The sequence below is a fragment of the Pipistrellus hanaki genome, assembly GCF_964339955.1.
Source record: "Pipistrellus hanaki genome assembly, chromosome: 8".
NCBI classification, from domain to species: Eukaryota; Metazoa; Chordata; class Mammalia; order Chiroptera; family Vespertilionidae; genus Pipistrellus; species Pipistrellus hanaki.
The window spans coordinates 56,918,182-56,934,562 of NC_140510.1; the positions used below are offsets into that span (position 1 = coordinate 56,918,182).

General features: G+C 54.4%; 1 protein-coding gene across 9 annotated transcripts in view; it reads right to left on the reverse strand.

The window, feature by feature from the left end:
* Positions 1-16,381, reverse strand: part of AGAP1 (ArfGAP with GTPase domain, ankyrin repeat and PH domain 1) — a 392,780-nt gene that overhangs the window by 226,576 nt on the left and 149,823 nt on the right. For all 9 annotated transcript variants that reach the window (XM_084892387.1, XM_084892386.1, XM_084892385.1 and 6 more), the window contains 3 exons: positions 10,876-10,961; positions 9,287-9,428; positions 7,250-7,384 (listed from right to left, as the gene is read on the reverse strand). In XM_084892387.1, the coding sequence (XP_084748513.1) occupies positions 7,250-7,384; positions 9,287-9,428; positions 10,876-10,961 (363 nt within the window). The remainder of the gene's footprint in view (positions 1-7,249; positions 7,385-9,286; positions 9,429-10,875; positions 10,962-16,381) is intronic.

Below are 16,381 nucleotides of genomic sequence, written 5' to 3' on the forward strand. Positions count from 1 at the left end.
AGGCACAGGTGAACGTGCCAGGTGCTCGACACAGTGGTAACACGTGTGTTTGCAGCTCCCCGACGGTAAGAATTTTTTAACTCCAACCATTTTTTTGTTAAATATATTTTATTGATTTTTTTTCCCCCGAGAGGAAGGGATAGGGATAGAGAGTTAAAAACATCGATGAGAGAGAAACATTGATCAGCTGCCTCCTGCACAGCCCCTACTGGGGATGCGTCCACAACTGAGGTACATGCCCTTGACCAGAATCGAACCTGGGACCCTTCAGTCTGCAGGGCGATGCTCTATCCACTGAGCCAACTGGTTAGGGCTGAACTCAAACTGATTAAACAAAAATATTAACTCAATCGTCTTTTGCCCCCTCTCCCCCCCCCCTTTTTTTTTAACCCTTTGAAAATATGGCTCACTATACCAAACGTTTACATTTTAGTTCTGGTATAAAGTCATTGTTTTACTTTGTGATTTAACTCCATTACAGGTCAAGCTTCTCAGGTCAAGATATAAAGGGAATTTGGGAATGCACAGTAACGAGGGCACCGACATCCTGTTTTATAAACATCATCGCTATAAATCAGTCATGCTCTCTCCCACCGAACACAGCCCATGGCCCAGCACACACAGAAAGCCCGCCGGGCCTCCTATCCTTCCTCAGGAAGCACCCCGTCCCTCTTGGGAAGCCTGCCCGTGGACACCCAGCAGGTGGCGGTCCACCTGAGCCAGAGCCGCGGGCAGAGGGGCTTGTTGGCGGCAGCCTGCAGACCTCGCTTCATGGCATTCGACCTTGTCAGAAGCCAGCAGGCGACGACGGCCAGCAACACCGAGGTTACTGACGACATCGGGGCCGCCACCCGGCCGGGGTCACGGGCGCCTCAAGGACTCCACCAGTAAACTCCAGGAACAGGCCGAGTCTCCTTCCCCCCACTGCTAGCAGCTCTACCCAGGCGCTATGCGAGCCTTGGATCAATATTGTTCTCAGAAAGCGCTGAAATAGCTGAAACCGGTTTGGCTCAGTGGATAGAGCATCGGCTTGCAGACTGAAAGGTCCAGGTTCGATTCTGGTCAAGGGCATGTACCTCGGTTGCGGGCACATCCCCAGTAGGGGGTGTGCAAGAGGCAGCTGATCGATGATTCTCTCTCATCGATGTTTCTCACTCTATCTCTCTCTCTTCCTCTCTGTAAAAAATCAATAAAATATATTAAAAAAAAAAAAAAGCGCTGAAATATTAACTCCCTCAATGAAATGTGAGTTAAGCAGCCGAGCCTGTTACCCGTCATTCCAACTGCCTGTCTGCGTGAGGTCCCACATGTGTGACTTTTCAAGCACAGAGGCCGAGCTGTGGACAGGGGCACGTGATGAGCACGGGCGGACAGTGGTAGGAAGGGACACGCTGGCCGGGCACCAGCGGTGTGATGTGACGTCAGGAAGCAACGTCTCGGAGAACCTGTCTCCCGGCTGCACATCGGGCTCCTGAGGAGGACAGGATTCCATCGAAGCCCCTGAGCTGCGATGGTAACACTCGTCATGATGACAAATGATACAAACATGTAAGGTAGCAGCTCGGCGGTCCCGGATCTGTCTCTTGCTTCAACAGTGTTTGGACGGGACAGACCCAGCCTCGGCCACTTTCCTGCGTCTCATCCCGTCACCACCTGCAGAACCACCTCGGGGACCAGCCAACACGCCGTTTTTTTTCTACCTTAACTCCTTATTTCTGAACAACCATGAGCTCCCAAATTCGTCAGAATTATTCCCCCCAAGGTGGAGGCTGCCTCTGCGGGCCCCCCACACCTCCCTCTCTCTGCGCTTCTCTGTCCTCCATGGAGACGGGCTCCATCTCCAGGGCGTGGACCGCTTCTTCCGCGAGTGGGCGGAGAAGAAGCAGAGGGCGCTGAGCATCTCCTAAAGCTGCAGAACCAGCGTGGTGGCCGCATTCTCTCCCAGGAAGCCTCCCGGGATGAGTGGGCAAACTCGGGACGCCATGGGAGCCGCCCTGGCCGTGGACAGGAGCCTGAGCCAGGCCCTTCTGGAGCTGCCAGCCCTGGTTCCTACCCGCAGACCCTCATCTGTGACTCCCTGGAGAACCACTTCCTGGGTGAAGAGGTCAAACTCATCAAGGAGATGGGCCCCAGGCTGGGCTGGGCGGGTGTGTCTTCGAAAGGCTCACTCTCAAGCAGGACTAGGAGCCTGCGGAGCCCGGAGGCCTGTGAGGGGCCCTCTGCATCCCCCGGTGTCTGGCTTTGGCCCGAGCCTCTCCCTGGAACTGCTGGCCATTCTTTTAACCACACGGAAGCCCTCTCCCATGCACTGGATCAAATGAAACAACAAGGTTTTTCGCAGCAATAATAAAATAAAATTTAAAAATGTATAACAGACACTGGGCTCACTGGCTCACTTTTCAGCATATGTGAAATGCCCAATGTACACACTTTTAAACATGAAAAATCTGATTTTTGGAAGCACGCCTTTAGGGGGAAAAAATACACAAATGCAAATATAAAAATAAATTGGCTCCAATCTAATCTCTAACACAATGAAGAGAAAAACAACAACACGAGAGCAACAAAAGCAAATAACGAAACAGGCCACCCCAACCCTTACAATGAAGCCGGACCCAGGAAAGAATGGACAGGGTAACTGACAGACCCCCGGCCAGCACAGACAAAAGGCTGCGTTGTCAGCAGGCAGCACTCGAGCTCGCGAGGCACAGGGAGAAATCCCGGGAGAGGCTTCCACTTAACCATGCGCTCACACACGCAATTAGGCTGCACACACTGGGCTCCTGGGCACAGCCACCTCATCCCGGACACTGTAATGAGGACCCAGCGCCGCGGACGGTGTGTGTGAGCTAAGACTCTCTGTACATCCGGTTTCAATCTGCGGAAGCAGAGGATGGAAAGCTAACCAGGCTCCGGAGGTACCGCATGACCTTGGGCAAGTACCACGTGATCTTCGGCAAGTAAGCCACGAGACCTCTCCGGGCACAACCCCCAGCACGGGCGGTCCCCGCCCGGGTGAGCCGTCCTCAGGCAGGGGTGAATGGCTTCCTGAGAAAGTGCTTCCCAGAAGGTGAACTGCAGCACGTGAAGAGCCAGGCCAAGGGCCTAGGACGGGAGGAGTGTCGGGGACGCCCACCCACCAGGACCACGCACACAGCATCAGCCTTCCGCAGACAGGGCCCTTTGAATGCCACGGCCCAGCTTCCACCCGTGTACCTGAGACGGAAAGGTCTCCCATAGGAGATCGCCAGCCTATCCAGTTATCCCTGACAAACCAGTGACTGAAACCTACAGTTTTGTGGAGAATTAAGGGGACACACAGTAATTTGTAATTTATGTAGATCTTGGTTTTTGGTGTTTTTTTTTTAATCCTTACCTGAGGATATGCTTATTGATTTGAGAGAGAGAAAGAGAAAGAGAGAGAGAGAGAGAGAGAAACATCGATCGGCTGCCTCCTCCTGTACATAGCCCCATGGGTATTGAACTCTCAACTCAGGTATGTGCCCTGACTGGGAATCGAACCCACAGCCCTTTGATATACAGGTTGACACTCCAACCACCCCAGCTACAAGGCCAGAGAGGCTTACTCCGATCTTGCTTGACCTGTTCTAACAATTATTGTCAGAGCAAAATTTTGCATGTACTGTTTTCTTACCATCCAGTGAATACAAGCTCAAGCCCGGAGGGTCACAGATTAAAGCCTTAGTGCCTTCTTTAATAGGATGCTTTGACTTGGGATTTAACAAATGACTAGAATTTTAAAATATACATACGAGTGTTAAATTCTGCATACAAAACAGCTCACAATGGGATGCACAATAGAATAATCCACACATAAAATGAAACTGTTTGCAATTCAGATAAGTCTGTATTAGCTCCCTCTGGGAAAGAGAGGGAGGGAGGAGGGAAGGAGGGAGGAAGGGGGCTTACAGTATCCTTGGTCAGAAATTTAACAAACTGTGCACCAACTGGCTGTGCCCATTCTGTATGAGAGGAAACCAGTCTTCCTTATCCAGGATCTTTATTAAACTGTCACATGGAAGTCAGACACTATAGTCAAACATTTGGTAAAAAATACCCCCAGAACAAAGGGGGACGCCTGGGTATCTTCAATAAAATGTCAAAACAAACAAAAATAGGGCCTCTGCCTCCTCCTCAGACAGAACGAGAGGAGGACACAGTGACAGGTCACCACACTCACCGCATGCCCACGTACGGTCACTCACGGCAGAGCAGGTTGTAGACAGGGCACTGGCAGGTAACAGCACGTGGAAAGACTTAAACTCACAATTTCCAAGACCCAGCCGCAGGAACTAAAATCCCGCACGTACGGTCAGCAAGACCACGGCCAGAGCCCACCACCCTCCTCCCAGATGGAGCACGTGACGCCCCCAGGGGCCTGTGTACCACCAGCCCCGCCCAGCACTCCCCTCCCGACCAGGGGGCGGTCTATGGTCCTGGGTGACTGTTCTAAGTTGGTCCCCTACGGGGTTTCCACATCACCAAGGCAGGGCCCGACCATGCTTCCCAGTGTATCTCCATCCCTAAGCAGAGGCTGGAAGGCCGGTGCTCAAATTGGGAATGAATGAATGAATGAATGAACGAACCAACCAACCAACCTACTTTCCTGCCTCCTGACATGCCTCCTGCTAACAGAGGACCTTCCTCCTGACTCACCTCCCAACAGCCATTTGACTGCCAGACGAACGAAGCACAGGAAACAGATGTTCTGTTTTCCTATTATTTTCACAATTTACTTTCTGTTTCAGGACACAGGAAATCAAAGATTAAAGAGGCACAGAATCAAGTTCCTGGCCACTTAAAAAACAAACCCGGGTGGCCAGCCGACAGGGCTCTCCGCCTGCGGGGCCGCTGGGCTTGAATAGGTAACACCCCGGCCTGCTTCCTTCTTCTATTGATAAGCCCAATGTTCCATAGGAATAATACATTTTTTTCTCTATTTTCTCTTTCTGCAACGCAAACACATAAAATGTGAATAAATAGAAGTAAGTGCCAGGGCATATGGGAGGCCAAAGAGTCCATGGAGAGACCCACGGACTCAGAGTCTGCAGGTGGCCAGTGAGCCAGCGCCCGGGCCTTCCCCTGCCCAGGCCTCCCCTCGGCGGCCGGGCCTGGGCTGTGTCCACTAATGACTACACGGTTAAGGCTCCAGGCTCAGGACCCCAAATCTGGGTACAATCCAGGCGGAGCACCTTTGGTCAAACAACGTAACTTTCCTGAGCCTCGATGTCTAACTCTAAACTTTATAAGTTTTCTCCTTGAGGATGAAAATGGACAGTTCCTGTTAATGATGTGAAATGCTGAGGATGGTCCCCACTCAGTTACCAGCTACTTTGACCACGAACAATTACAGAGTCCATGGTTTAGTTAAAATTAAATAAATAAATAAATAAATAAATAAATAAATAAATAAATTATATATATATATATATATATATATATATATATATGCATGTATGTTATATAATTACCATATGCAATGTGCTAAGTAACCTCAATTTTATTTTTAAAACGTATTGCTTGGCCAGCATGGCTCAGTGGTTGAGCATTGACCTAGGAACCAAAAGTCATGGCTCTATTCCTGGTCAGGGCATATGCCCGAATTGTGGGCTCCATCCCCAGTGTGGGATGTGCAGGAGGCAGCCGACCGATGATTCAGAGAGAAGTCTGCTGATGGAAGCAGGCAGCTGGCTGGATCTGGCCCTGGGCCTCATGGGGACCCTTCCCTGACATTTCACCTGAACGTCAGGGGGTGCGGGCTCCTCGATGTGAACAGTGACCTGCCTGTCAGACCCTGCAGAAGCCCACGTGCCTCCGTGCCCGGTGCTTCCCAGGCTGGCTGGCCTTCTCGGAGCCACCAGTGCAGCGCGGCCCTGCAGGTGCGGCCACAGGTTTTAACTGGGGGTCTGCCCCCACAGCAGGCCCCCGGGAATGGCCTGAGGATGGACTCGAGCTTCGAAATTTAATAAAATGCTACCGAGTGGTATTCCTTCAATTTCATCTGAAAACTAATTTGGACATTGGAAAGAAAAGCATACAATCCGGTTTGGGGGAAGTTGCCACCAATTTTACTACTATTAGCAGGCCTCCCCCAGGGCTGGTGCCGAACGAGGCCACTGTGCCTCTGGGCGGCTCGGGCAGCCGCTAAAGACAAGACACCATGCGTGGCTGCCCGCTCTGCCCCAGCCCCAGGGCACCACTGGGCGTGGGCTGCCACCGAGGATTTAAACCAGAAGAGACGGGCCCCGGGTTTGTTTCCCGGGAGTGCCATCTGGAACGGGACAGCTGGCCTGACCGGTGTTGCTCCGTGGTTGAGCGTAGGTAGACCTATGAACCAGGAGGCCACGGTTCGATCCCCAGTCAAAGCACAGGCCAGCGTTGTGGGTTCCATCTCCAGGAGGGGGCGTGCAGGAGGCAGCTCATCAATGACTCTCTCATCATTGATGTTTCTATTCCTCTCCCTTCCTCTCTCTGAAATCAATATTAAAAAGAAGATAAAATATATAGGACAGATGATGGGAACATCTTTCTCCCTGTCTTCAACCTTGAGTCAGCCACCTTGCCCCCGACCTCTGGAACCTCCAGGCTACAGACCACCCTTCCCTCCTGCCATCCGCCCCTCTCCCACCTCACAAGTGCCTTACACTTATCTTGTGAGCGGTCACCCCCTCGGAAACCGCACGCTCCCTCCCGCAGACGGAACAGCCTCCTCTCTGACCTGCGGCTGTCCCTGAAGGCAGGAGTTGGACAATGAACCAAGTCACAGAGACAATTCCTACACGTCACACAGCCCCCACCCTGAGTCCGAGTGTGCTATTTTTTTTTTCTTTTTGCCCAAATTGGACTCATTTCTTTCAGCTCATTCTCTTCAAAGACTGACATGAACTATCTAAACCTTTTAAAGAGATGGGCTTGAATTAGGAATGTGAACCACGGGCAGAAGAAACGGTCACGTGTAACTGTGACCACCGTGTAACTGTGACCATTATGTAACTGTGGCCACCGTGTGCACAAATAACAGCTCGAGAAGCGTTCCATCCCCATGTGACACAGCAGCAGCTGCAGGACTGCTGCAGAGGGGTTTGGTCCCGTCCCCGGAGGTGGCACTCTGAGCAGCACAGACCGGCGTCATGGGAACGCGCGGAGCTCTGCCCGCCCCCGGGGCCCACAAGTCAGAGGACCCCGCCCGCGCGGACACGGACCTACTGTGTGCGCGGCGGGGACTCACCGTCCTGGAAGACCCTCTCCACGTTCAGGCCGTACGTGGCGCACGTCTCGTAGTACGTGCACCGCTTCAGGTCGCTGGAGAGCTTCCGCGCCCGGCAGTCGTCGATGACGCGCGGGTTGGTGGAACTGATGGCATCTGGAACAGACAGACGCGGAAGGCGACACGGTGACCACACGGGGCGGCCATTCCTGCCGCAGCCTCAGGCCACAGAGAAGCCAAGACCTGCGCCTCACCTGCAGGGACGGGGTTCTTTTCCGAACCTGGAGTTTTTAGAACACAGTCCACCCCCACAATCATCATCTCTCACACACACTAGACTAGTGGTCACTGGTCGAAGTCTGTTTCAGGGGCTCCTGCGTCTGAAGTGGGGTAAAAGACTTCCCAGAAAGACCAAGAGACGGAGCAGGAGTTAAGGGCGGCCCCCAAGGAAAAGAGCTTACGCGGGGAGAACCCAGGGCTGCAGCCTGCAGGTGGCCTGCTGATGCTCAAAGCTCGTGCTGAAAGCATCCTGCACACCCAGCACAGCCCTCGGAGCCTCTGGGGGAGTCTGGTCACCCCAGTGCAGGCACTGACACCCCCGTTTACACAGCAGGCAAAACCCCACCCGCCCACGGGGGTATCCAAGCCGGCTGGGGAGGGAGGCGGGAAGTAATAAAGATGAGGAATGAGACCAATGCAGGGCATTGCTGCTGGGAGCCAAGTGAGACGGGGTGGGGTGAGGATGAGGAGGGCAGGGAACTCCTTTTTGTCTTCTGAGATGTGCTGTCACTAACAGAAAGGGGCCTGGCCGCCCCCCACCCCCCCCCCCCAGCACTGCAGAGCAGTGCTCTCCCGTTTCCGTTCATTTGTAACTGCATCTTTTTATAGCTCCTGCTTCTCCCTCAGACCAATTTAATCTGTGAGCCTTCAAAACGGATCAGTTTAGCAAAAGTCACAATCCCCTCATCCAGAAGTGAACGTCCACATGCCCCAACTGTCCCAGAGAGAGGGCCCATTCTCCAGTCTCCTCCCATGCCGGCCGAGCCCCATATCAGCCCGGGTACCCTGAAGGAAGGAACTTAACTCAACTTCTTCCACCCCCCAACCTCCAGACCTGAGGGGTCCAGCTGCTGAGGCTCAGACACTCCCCTCTGCTCCTGACACCGTGAACACTGATGTGTGAGGTAACACACCACTCACATAGAACCTTTGGTCTCACTGAAAGCTCACCCACTCCCTGTCCAGTGAGCCTCCAGCAAAAAGGCACGTGAGTCTTCAACAGGACAACGCCCTCAGGCAGCTGGTGAGGAGAGGCCCACAGAGATGCACACAGAGAGGCCCATTTGCTCAGAAATACCCTGCGCACGCTGCAGGAAGGGGCACTTATTGGAAATGAATCCCTTCCTCTTTAAGGAGCTTTAAGCAGGATCTGCTTTAGATGAGCTACTCACCCTAAAACATTAAGAACTGTCAAGCCATCCAATATGCCAATTCTGTACATAACAGACCAAGGACTTTTCACTGGCATGCCCTGTTTCCTGTTGGCCACTAGAGGGCACTCTATGCTAAAGAATTTCTCTCCTATTTGGTTTTAGGTTAACTCTTCCCCCTCTGAAGGTTTTGCTTATTTGACCAACAGCCATTAAAAATATACTTAAAAAAAAAAAAAAGAAAGAAAAGAAAAAAGAGCAGGGCTAAGGTGTGCTCTCCATGAAAGCTGTAAAAAGTGAGCCTTCAGCAGGAAATTATTTCTTCTTTAATCCACTTTGAAATTGCTCCACGCCAAACACACAGATCATGATTCCGCTCATTGCTCCACTGCAGAAATCCTTATTGTTTTAAATATTTTTTTATAGGTTAGAGAGAGAGGGAGCAGGAGAGAGAGAAACATCGATTGGTTGTCTCCTGCATGCCCCTACTGGGGATCAAACCCACAACCTGGGCATGTACCTTGACCGGGAACCGAAACTGTGACCTTTTGGTACACGGGATGATGCTCAGCCAACCGAGTCACTGCCCCAAAGCTTTAACCGCGACCTGCGCGCTGACGCCACTCACCCTGGGTTCCCACCAGCACCAGCGGGATCTCGCTCGTGCTCCGGTAGCTGGCCATCCGGCTGTAATAGTGGTAAACCGTCTGGAAGCTGATCTCATCCTCCAGGCTGAAGACAAATATGACAGCGTCCACCCACATGGCAAACTAGGGAGAGAAGAAGGGCAGGAGGCAGAGGAGTTGAGTGAGGAGACGCAGGGGGAGGAAGGGCTGGGTCTGCACCGTGTCATCTTCAAATAATAAATATAAAATTAAGTGAGAACAAGACCTTAGGAACAAAGAATCCTGAGACGGGCCTGAGGGCACCCCAGGACTGGACAGTCACTCCCTCCCTTCTCTACCTTGAGAGCATTTCCCTTTCCCTGTGTGAAAGGGGGTTGCAGGAGCACCTCAGTGCCTCAAGTCCCTGGGACCAGCCTCACCCCCAAAGACCTAAGCCGCCACTGTCTGGACCTCCCTGCAGAGTAAGTGCAGATCGCGCCCCATTCTCTGCAGGTGCGTCCTGACCGCCCAGCACCAGCAGGTGGCGCTGTTCCAGGACATCCCACCAACTACCCCGAAGAGCAGTTTCCACACCACCCTCCGGGGCCGCTTGTGGCCACAGCCTCGGGTGGTCAGCGGGCAGACGATGTACACGCCGTGAAGCCACGGAAGGAACCCGTGCTCACACAGCTCACCCAGCCTGAGGAAGGGAGCCAGGGAACGGTTTTCCCCCTTGAATACTCACGTACACGCTGCCCCATTTTGTACAAAACTCTGGCCATAACTTTGAAAGGCTCCATGGGGACATCCCCCAAAGTAGAAACCTTTAGGGTCAGCTTCTAGGCTAAGGTTTCTGAAGGAAGCGTGACCTCATTTGAGGACTGGTCCCTGGGGAAACCGAGGGGACACATTCTCGTGGCCAGAGGTGAAGACGGAGACCTCCGGGGTCCCGGTCCGCCCCACCCCGGTGCTGGCGCCACCAGCAGGCAGCACACCGGGGGCTGTGCCCTTTCACCAGGTACGGCCTCGGGCGGCGTCTCGGGGCATCGGGCGGGAATGCTCGGGCAGCCTCCCCGGGCACCTGGAGAGCTAGAGCTGGCCCAGACGGCATTCCCCCCAGCCACCAGATTCAGCTCACAGCATGAGCTCGGCTCATAAAGTATGTAAGTAAAACGCTACACTGGCCGTGAAGTAAATGGGAGAAAGAGGCGTCCCACACACGGGCTTTCTAAGTTCTGTGACGCCCATCGTTCAAAGAACTTCCCGCCTGCAGCAGGGCTGCCAGGGGCCTGGCTCGGTGGGGGTGGTGGAGGTCAAACGACGGCGCCGCCAGGTTGGCGCAGTGTGCTCTTCCTCCCTTCTTAGCACCACGGAGAGTGACCCCTGGCTGCACAGCCTGAGCCCCCCTCCGGGATCTGATCTGAAGGAAGAACAGAACGAGCGCCTCAGAGGTGAGAAGAACCTCCATCGCAGAAGACATTCTCACGGGCCTCTCTGTCCCCTTCTCCTGAGCTCACCGGACAGATTTCTCAGTCCAGTTCCAACTCCCGGGATCAGAACCGTAGCCAGAAACAGGTGAAGGGCCAGTGAGCCACCGGCATGTAATACTCACCTGTGCCTCGGGGGGGCCCCCTTCATCTCTAATCAGCAGCAGATAGCTCTGTCCGTCAACAACAATCTCTTTCTTGAATCTGCCACCTGCCACACACACAAAACACCTCGTTATGCAAGAAAGACGGGGCGCGCGGAGGGCGGGCAGACGTGGGCTTCGCTTGTGGAAAAATACACTCTGGGCCGCCGCCCTGGAGGCAGCTCTGAGCCTCTAGGCGTGGCTTTCGGATCTGCCTCCAGCAACCACCGGGTTTTGAACGAACTGAACTCAGGTTTAGGAGTTTGTCATAAAGGACCCTCGTTCGTTTCTGCTGGAATGCACAGCCTCGCGTGCCAGGCGGGAGGACGCGGGCCGAGGGGCTGGAGTTTGCGGGCAGGCTTTGAGCGTAAACCCAGGGATCCTCGCTCGCCGGGGGCACGGGTGCAGAGTTCGGGAGAGCGCGCTGAAATGGTCCTCCGCGCGTGCAGTTTGCCAAACAAAGGAACCTGCGAGGCCTCCCGGGCGCCGCCTGCACCACGGGCGGGCAAATCGGAGGGCCGAGGACCTGTATTCTCCTCAAGAGAAACCCAGTTCTTGGTGGGAACACAGAACATCATGGGGATGGTGCTTCGCAGTCACACTTCACGGGTGAGGGGTGCCGACTATTACACACGGTTAGACAGCAGCTACTGAGGGCAGCTCCGCACGCAGACAGCAGAGCAGCGGTGGACAGAGGGTTAGGGCCACGTGGGTTAGTGAGGAGCCTCGGGAACCCCTGCTGGGGGGAGGGGGGGAGCCGATGTGCACACACAGAGGTGGCAAGGGCTGTCCCTAACATCTGGGCCCCTCGAATGCCCAGGTGGCGGGCACGCCACTGCCACCAGCATCTCCCAGCACCGCCCCGGGCTGGGTTGCCGGGCACCCCCCTGGACAGCGGGAGAACCGCCTCTCTGGGTCCCTGGTCCCTCTGCACCTCCCAAGACAATCTGCCTTCTGAGCCTCCGAGCGAGTCCGCTCCGGGTGACCCTCGCTGGCTCTGGATTCTGTTTCTTTTTCTTTTTTTTCTTTTTTTTTTAAAAAAAACATTATTTTATTTTTTTGTATATTTTATCGATTTTTTTTACAGAGAGGAAGGGAGAAAGATAGGGAGCCAGAAACGTCGATGAGAGAGAAACATCGACAAGCTGCCTCCTGCACACCCCCTACCGGGGATGTGCCCGCAACCAATGTACAATACATGCCCCTGACCGGAATCGAACCTGGGACCTTTCAGTCTGCAGACTGACGCTCTACCACTGAGCCAAACCGGTTTTGGCTGGATTCTGTTTCTGAGAGAGGAACACAGCAGTCCTGCTGCGCGTGCAGCTCCTTCCTTCCAGAAACTGCACCGAAACCCCAGGAACCGCACGCTGGAGAGCCAGCTGGCAGGCCCTCCCACCGACCCAGAGCCCGCGCCCAGGTCCTCTGCCGCCCGGGGCCACATTTCGCTTGGCCGGTGGCCCAACGAGGGTCCTTCCACCCCAGGGCCCGGGGTCTGTGGGGGGCTGGGCCACTCCAGCACCCGAGAGGCAGGAGGAACTGCAGTTCTGCGCCAGCACACACGCCTCCACTCCCACACACCTCGCCCGGCACCGCGTGACAGAGAAAACACTTGCTCTCCTGGGGTCCGTTTGCTCAATAAGAAAAGCCAAAGACAACTTCCAGCATCCAGAGGAAGCACAGAACCTCAGGGTGCGCTCCTTCCCTGCCACCGAGCAAGAATGCGCAGGGGAGCGGAAGAAGGCACGTCGGAGGGGTGGAGCAGACTGTCCTCACCTGGATGCAGACCAGCACCTGCGCTGCCAGCTGCAGGAGGGTCTGCAATGGCCTGCCACCCCCACATCGCTGCTGGCTCCTCGAGGGGAAAGGAGATGGCACGCCCTCCTGGCTAGGCTGTTGTGACTACAGAATGAGCTACGAAGCACCTGGCACAGGACGGAAGCCCCGGCGTCACACCCCGGCGTCACAGCCACGAGACCCTGATGCTGGACCAGCTCTGCAAGGACCCTGGTGCTGCCCACTCCTAGCTCCTGGGCTTCTGGCCTCCAGGACTGAGAGGATACACTTACGTTTAGCGCCCCCAGTCGGTGGTACTTGGTCACAGCAGCCCCGGGGAAACTATACTCCAATTGATTACAAGTTTCTGCTCTCCTTCTATGCATTCACCAGGACGCTCTCTCTCACTCCCCCTCTCTCTCCTCACCCTCTGTCTCTCTTTCTCTCCCCTTGTGCTTGCTATGGTCTCTGGCTTTGCAACCTTCCGCCAACAACTTCAGACCTAAATTTCCTCGCCTCTCTAAAGAGAGGTCATTCTTTTTTCTTTTTCTTCTTTTAACATCTGTAAGGCCCCTTCCAATTCTAAAAGCACCTCTTTACCACCTTCCCTGAAAGATACAGCATATCTTTTCAATATTTTACACTCACAGACATCAGCCACTTGCAAATGGCTTGTATAATTTTTTTCAGGAAGGAAGGGAGGAAGGGAGGGAGGGAGGGAGGGAGGGAGGAAGGAAGGAAGAAAGAAAGAGAAATACTCATATGCATTTGCCATGAACCCCAAGGTTCAGTAATTAGGTAAAACTCGGCCGGTGCTTCAGCACCCAGGCTGTGGGGCAGGAAGAATGTGAGCAGGAAAAGCTACGGCTGTGACAGGTGAGACTGCAGCCGGCTCCCCTGAACGTGGCAGCTGGGCGCTGGAGGAACATGGTCTCGCCAGAGAGGGAGAGAACTTACAACCTCAGAGCCACAGAGGGGGAGTCTCCGGGGGAGCCGGCGGGCTCCAGGCGGCCCTCCGCAGGCAGGGCGCCACTGCCGGCATTTTTAACTCAAGCCCTGGTCTCACCCAGCCCACCCATCACTTCCACCAGCGTCTTAGAGGGCACCACGCGACCTGACATGCAGTTTCGTTTTTGAGGCAGATCTGACACCTGCCTGTTTATTACCCAGACTCCAGGTGCCTCCCTGCAGGCTCTTGCACTCGACATTGTATTCCCGGCATACAGGCGCAGCCGGGCCCAGGGCCCACCCTGTTACATCATGGCGTTCCACCGCTCGGACAGCCACATACCACTGCCTGGAGCTAAGTGCCTTCAGGGCCCCTGTGTGTTAGAAAGCGTCCATCCCCCTGAACTCCGCTCCAGCAGACGCCGGCACGTCTGGCTCACACACCTGCGTGCAGGTGGGCAGGGAGCGAGGCCGGCAGCGGCAAGCGCAGGGCTGTCCCGGTGATGGCATCTCGATGAGAAGGGACAAGGGAGGCCCCTTTCACTGAGGTTAATCCTGCCGGAGGCGCGGTGAGGTCACCGGGGGCGAGCAGGCAGGGGAGAGGGCTGGACAGAACCGAGCTGCCCTGGACCGCGGAGGCTGCTCGCTCACCTCCCTGAGAACGGAGCGCCCTGTCTGAACCCCACCTCACGCTCAGAGTGCTGCATTCTGCTTCACCCAAAGGCAAGCTGTCGGGGTTCCCAGAAGACTGCCCTGCTCACCCTGGATGCCCCTGAGCTCGCCTGTGATGTGAGCCTGGTTTGCATTTCTTCCCCACGTGGGTGACAGGTGAAACCGAACACACCACCAAGAAGCGGGCTGAGGACACACGTGTGCTGTGATCACACACAGGAAGGACAGAAACATCGTTTAGAAAGACTTAAATTGAGGGTGTCCCTTACAATCTGCCGTAACCAAGTACCCTAAAAGTTCCAGGGTTACTGTCCCGATGCCTGGCCGCTGCCCCAGGAGCCGGCGTGGAGTCTGGGAGGCTGGAGGGAAGGGCGAGGCGGGTCCCCAGCCCCCGGAGCTCGCGGCAGACGGCAGAGCTGCCCGGAGCCTTGTCTGAGGGGCGCCTGCACGGAGGCACCGGCGCCCCATCTGTGTTGTCATTCTGCTTTCGGGGGGAAGGAGCAGACGGAATTTTCCTATTCCAAAGAGGGGGAGAGCTTGGAGTAAACACTGCCACAGATGTTTGACATTTCTGCTTCTATCGTTCTGGCTAATTGGACTGAAAGCTACAAACGTATGATTAACGTTCTGCAAGCAACAGAGAGGGATGTGATAACAGCGAGCCTTCGCTAGTTTGCATTTCTTCCCGGTCACCCGCGCCGCCATCCGCTCCCAGATCTCCCGGGCAGACCACGCAGACCACGCAGACACGGGCCGAGTCCCGGGCCCCTCGCAGCCGGGAAGGGCAGGTCCACGCCTGCCGCCGCTCCTGTGCTCCCTGCACAGCCCAGCCCGGCTGGAGCCCCACGGCCTGCCCATGGCGCCCAGCGCCCCGAGGGTGACCTGGAGAATGCAGGGCCCGTCTTTTCCCTCCTCCACTCACAGCCCAGCAGCGGGCTGGCGGCCTCCAGCTCCAAGCTCGCCCTGTGCTTAGGGAAGAATAAAGAAATTCACCCGCCTGTCACTTGACTGCACTTTTGTAACCATTCAACTTTACTTTTCCATGCAAAAACAAAGAGTGAAAATCTGCCTTGCTTTTCAAACTCTAGTACTATTTCCCTTTTCCATAAAAATGGGAGGAGCATTCTTCTAGCCTCTGATCAGATGGGGTCAACCAGCCGCGGTCCTTCCCTCAGGTGCACACAGGCCTCGGCACTGCGTCTCCTGCCTCACAGGTCAGATTCCCGTCCACGAAAACATTTCCAACATTTGCCTAAAACGTTCTTCTTCCTGACTCAGCCCCATGGTGAAATAGCAAGAATGCCTGCAAAATGCATGGCTTCCTAATTGTTTCAGATAAGTGGAATGGGAGGGCTACATTGAAAAGAACCAAGAATCTCTTTCATTTCTCTAAGAGAATATTTAAAAAATCTTAATTACAAATGTGCCAGAAATTTTTTTAAAAAATTAATTTTACTCTTTCAGCTTTGACAAATACACTGAAATGGTAACTGATGAACACCGAGATTCTGAAGACAGTTCGTATGGTGACATTTAAAGAGAAATGTTGGGCCGCATGTTATTTTTACCCCGGGGGGAAAATTTTTATTGGTAACATTTTAGTGTATAAAATTTAACTGAATCAGGTTTCAATTCCTCTGCCAATTTTTTTTTTTAATCTTACATTGATTTTTTTTTTTAAGTGACTCCATAAGCTACACTCACAGGAGGGATCTAATGTATGTGACTGCTATGTGGTAACGTGGGGACTTCCTGAGCAGGCCAGGGTCTCCGAGGGCTTCATTAACCCCCATCAAAGCAAAGCATAAAGGAGATGGGGAAGGAAGGAAGAAAGGGCACCATCCACCGAGAAAGGGGGTGTGGCTTCCCAAACAGAACGCAGCCAACTCTGGCCTGAGAAAGAGAGGAGGAGTCCAGAGCTGGTGGACGGGCGCCTAGTCTCACAGCCACACAGCCCCCCGTGTGGAGGGAAGAAACTAAGTTGTCCAGCAGACAACACAGGGAGGGCACACAGAGGCATTTTAAATGTAACTCAGGAAGCAACACCCAGCCCCAGGTGTGTGGCCCAAGAACCCCCCAGCAGGTGATTGAC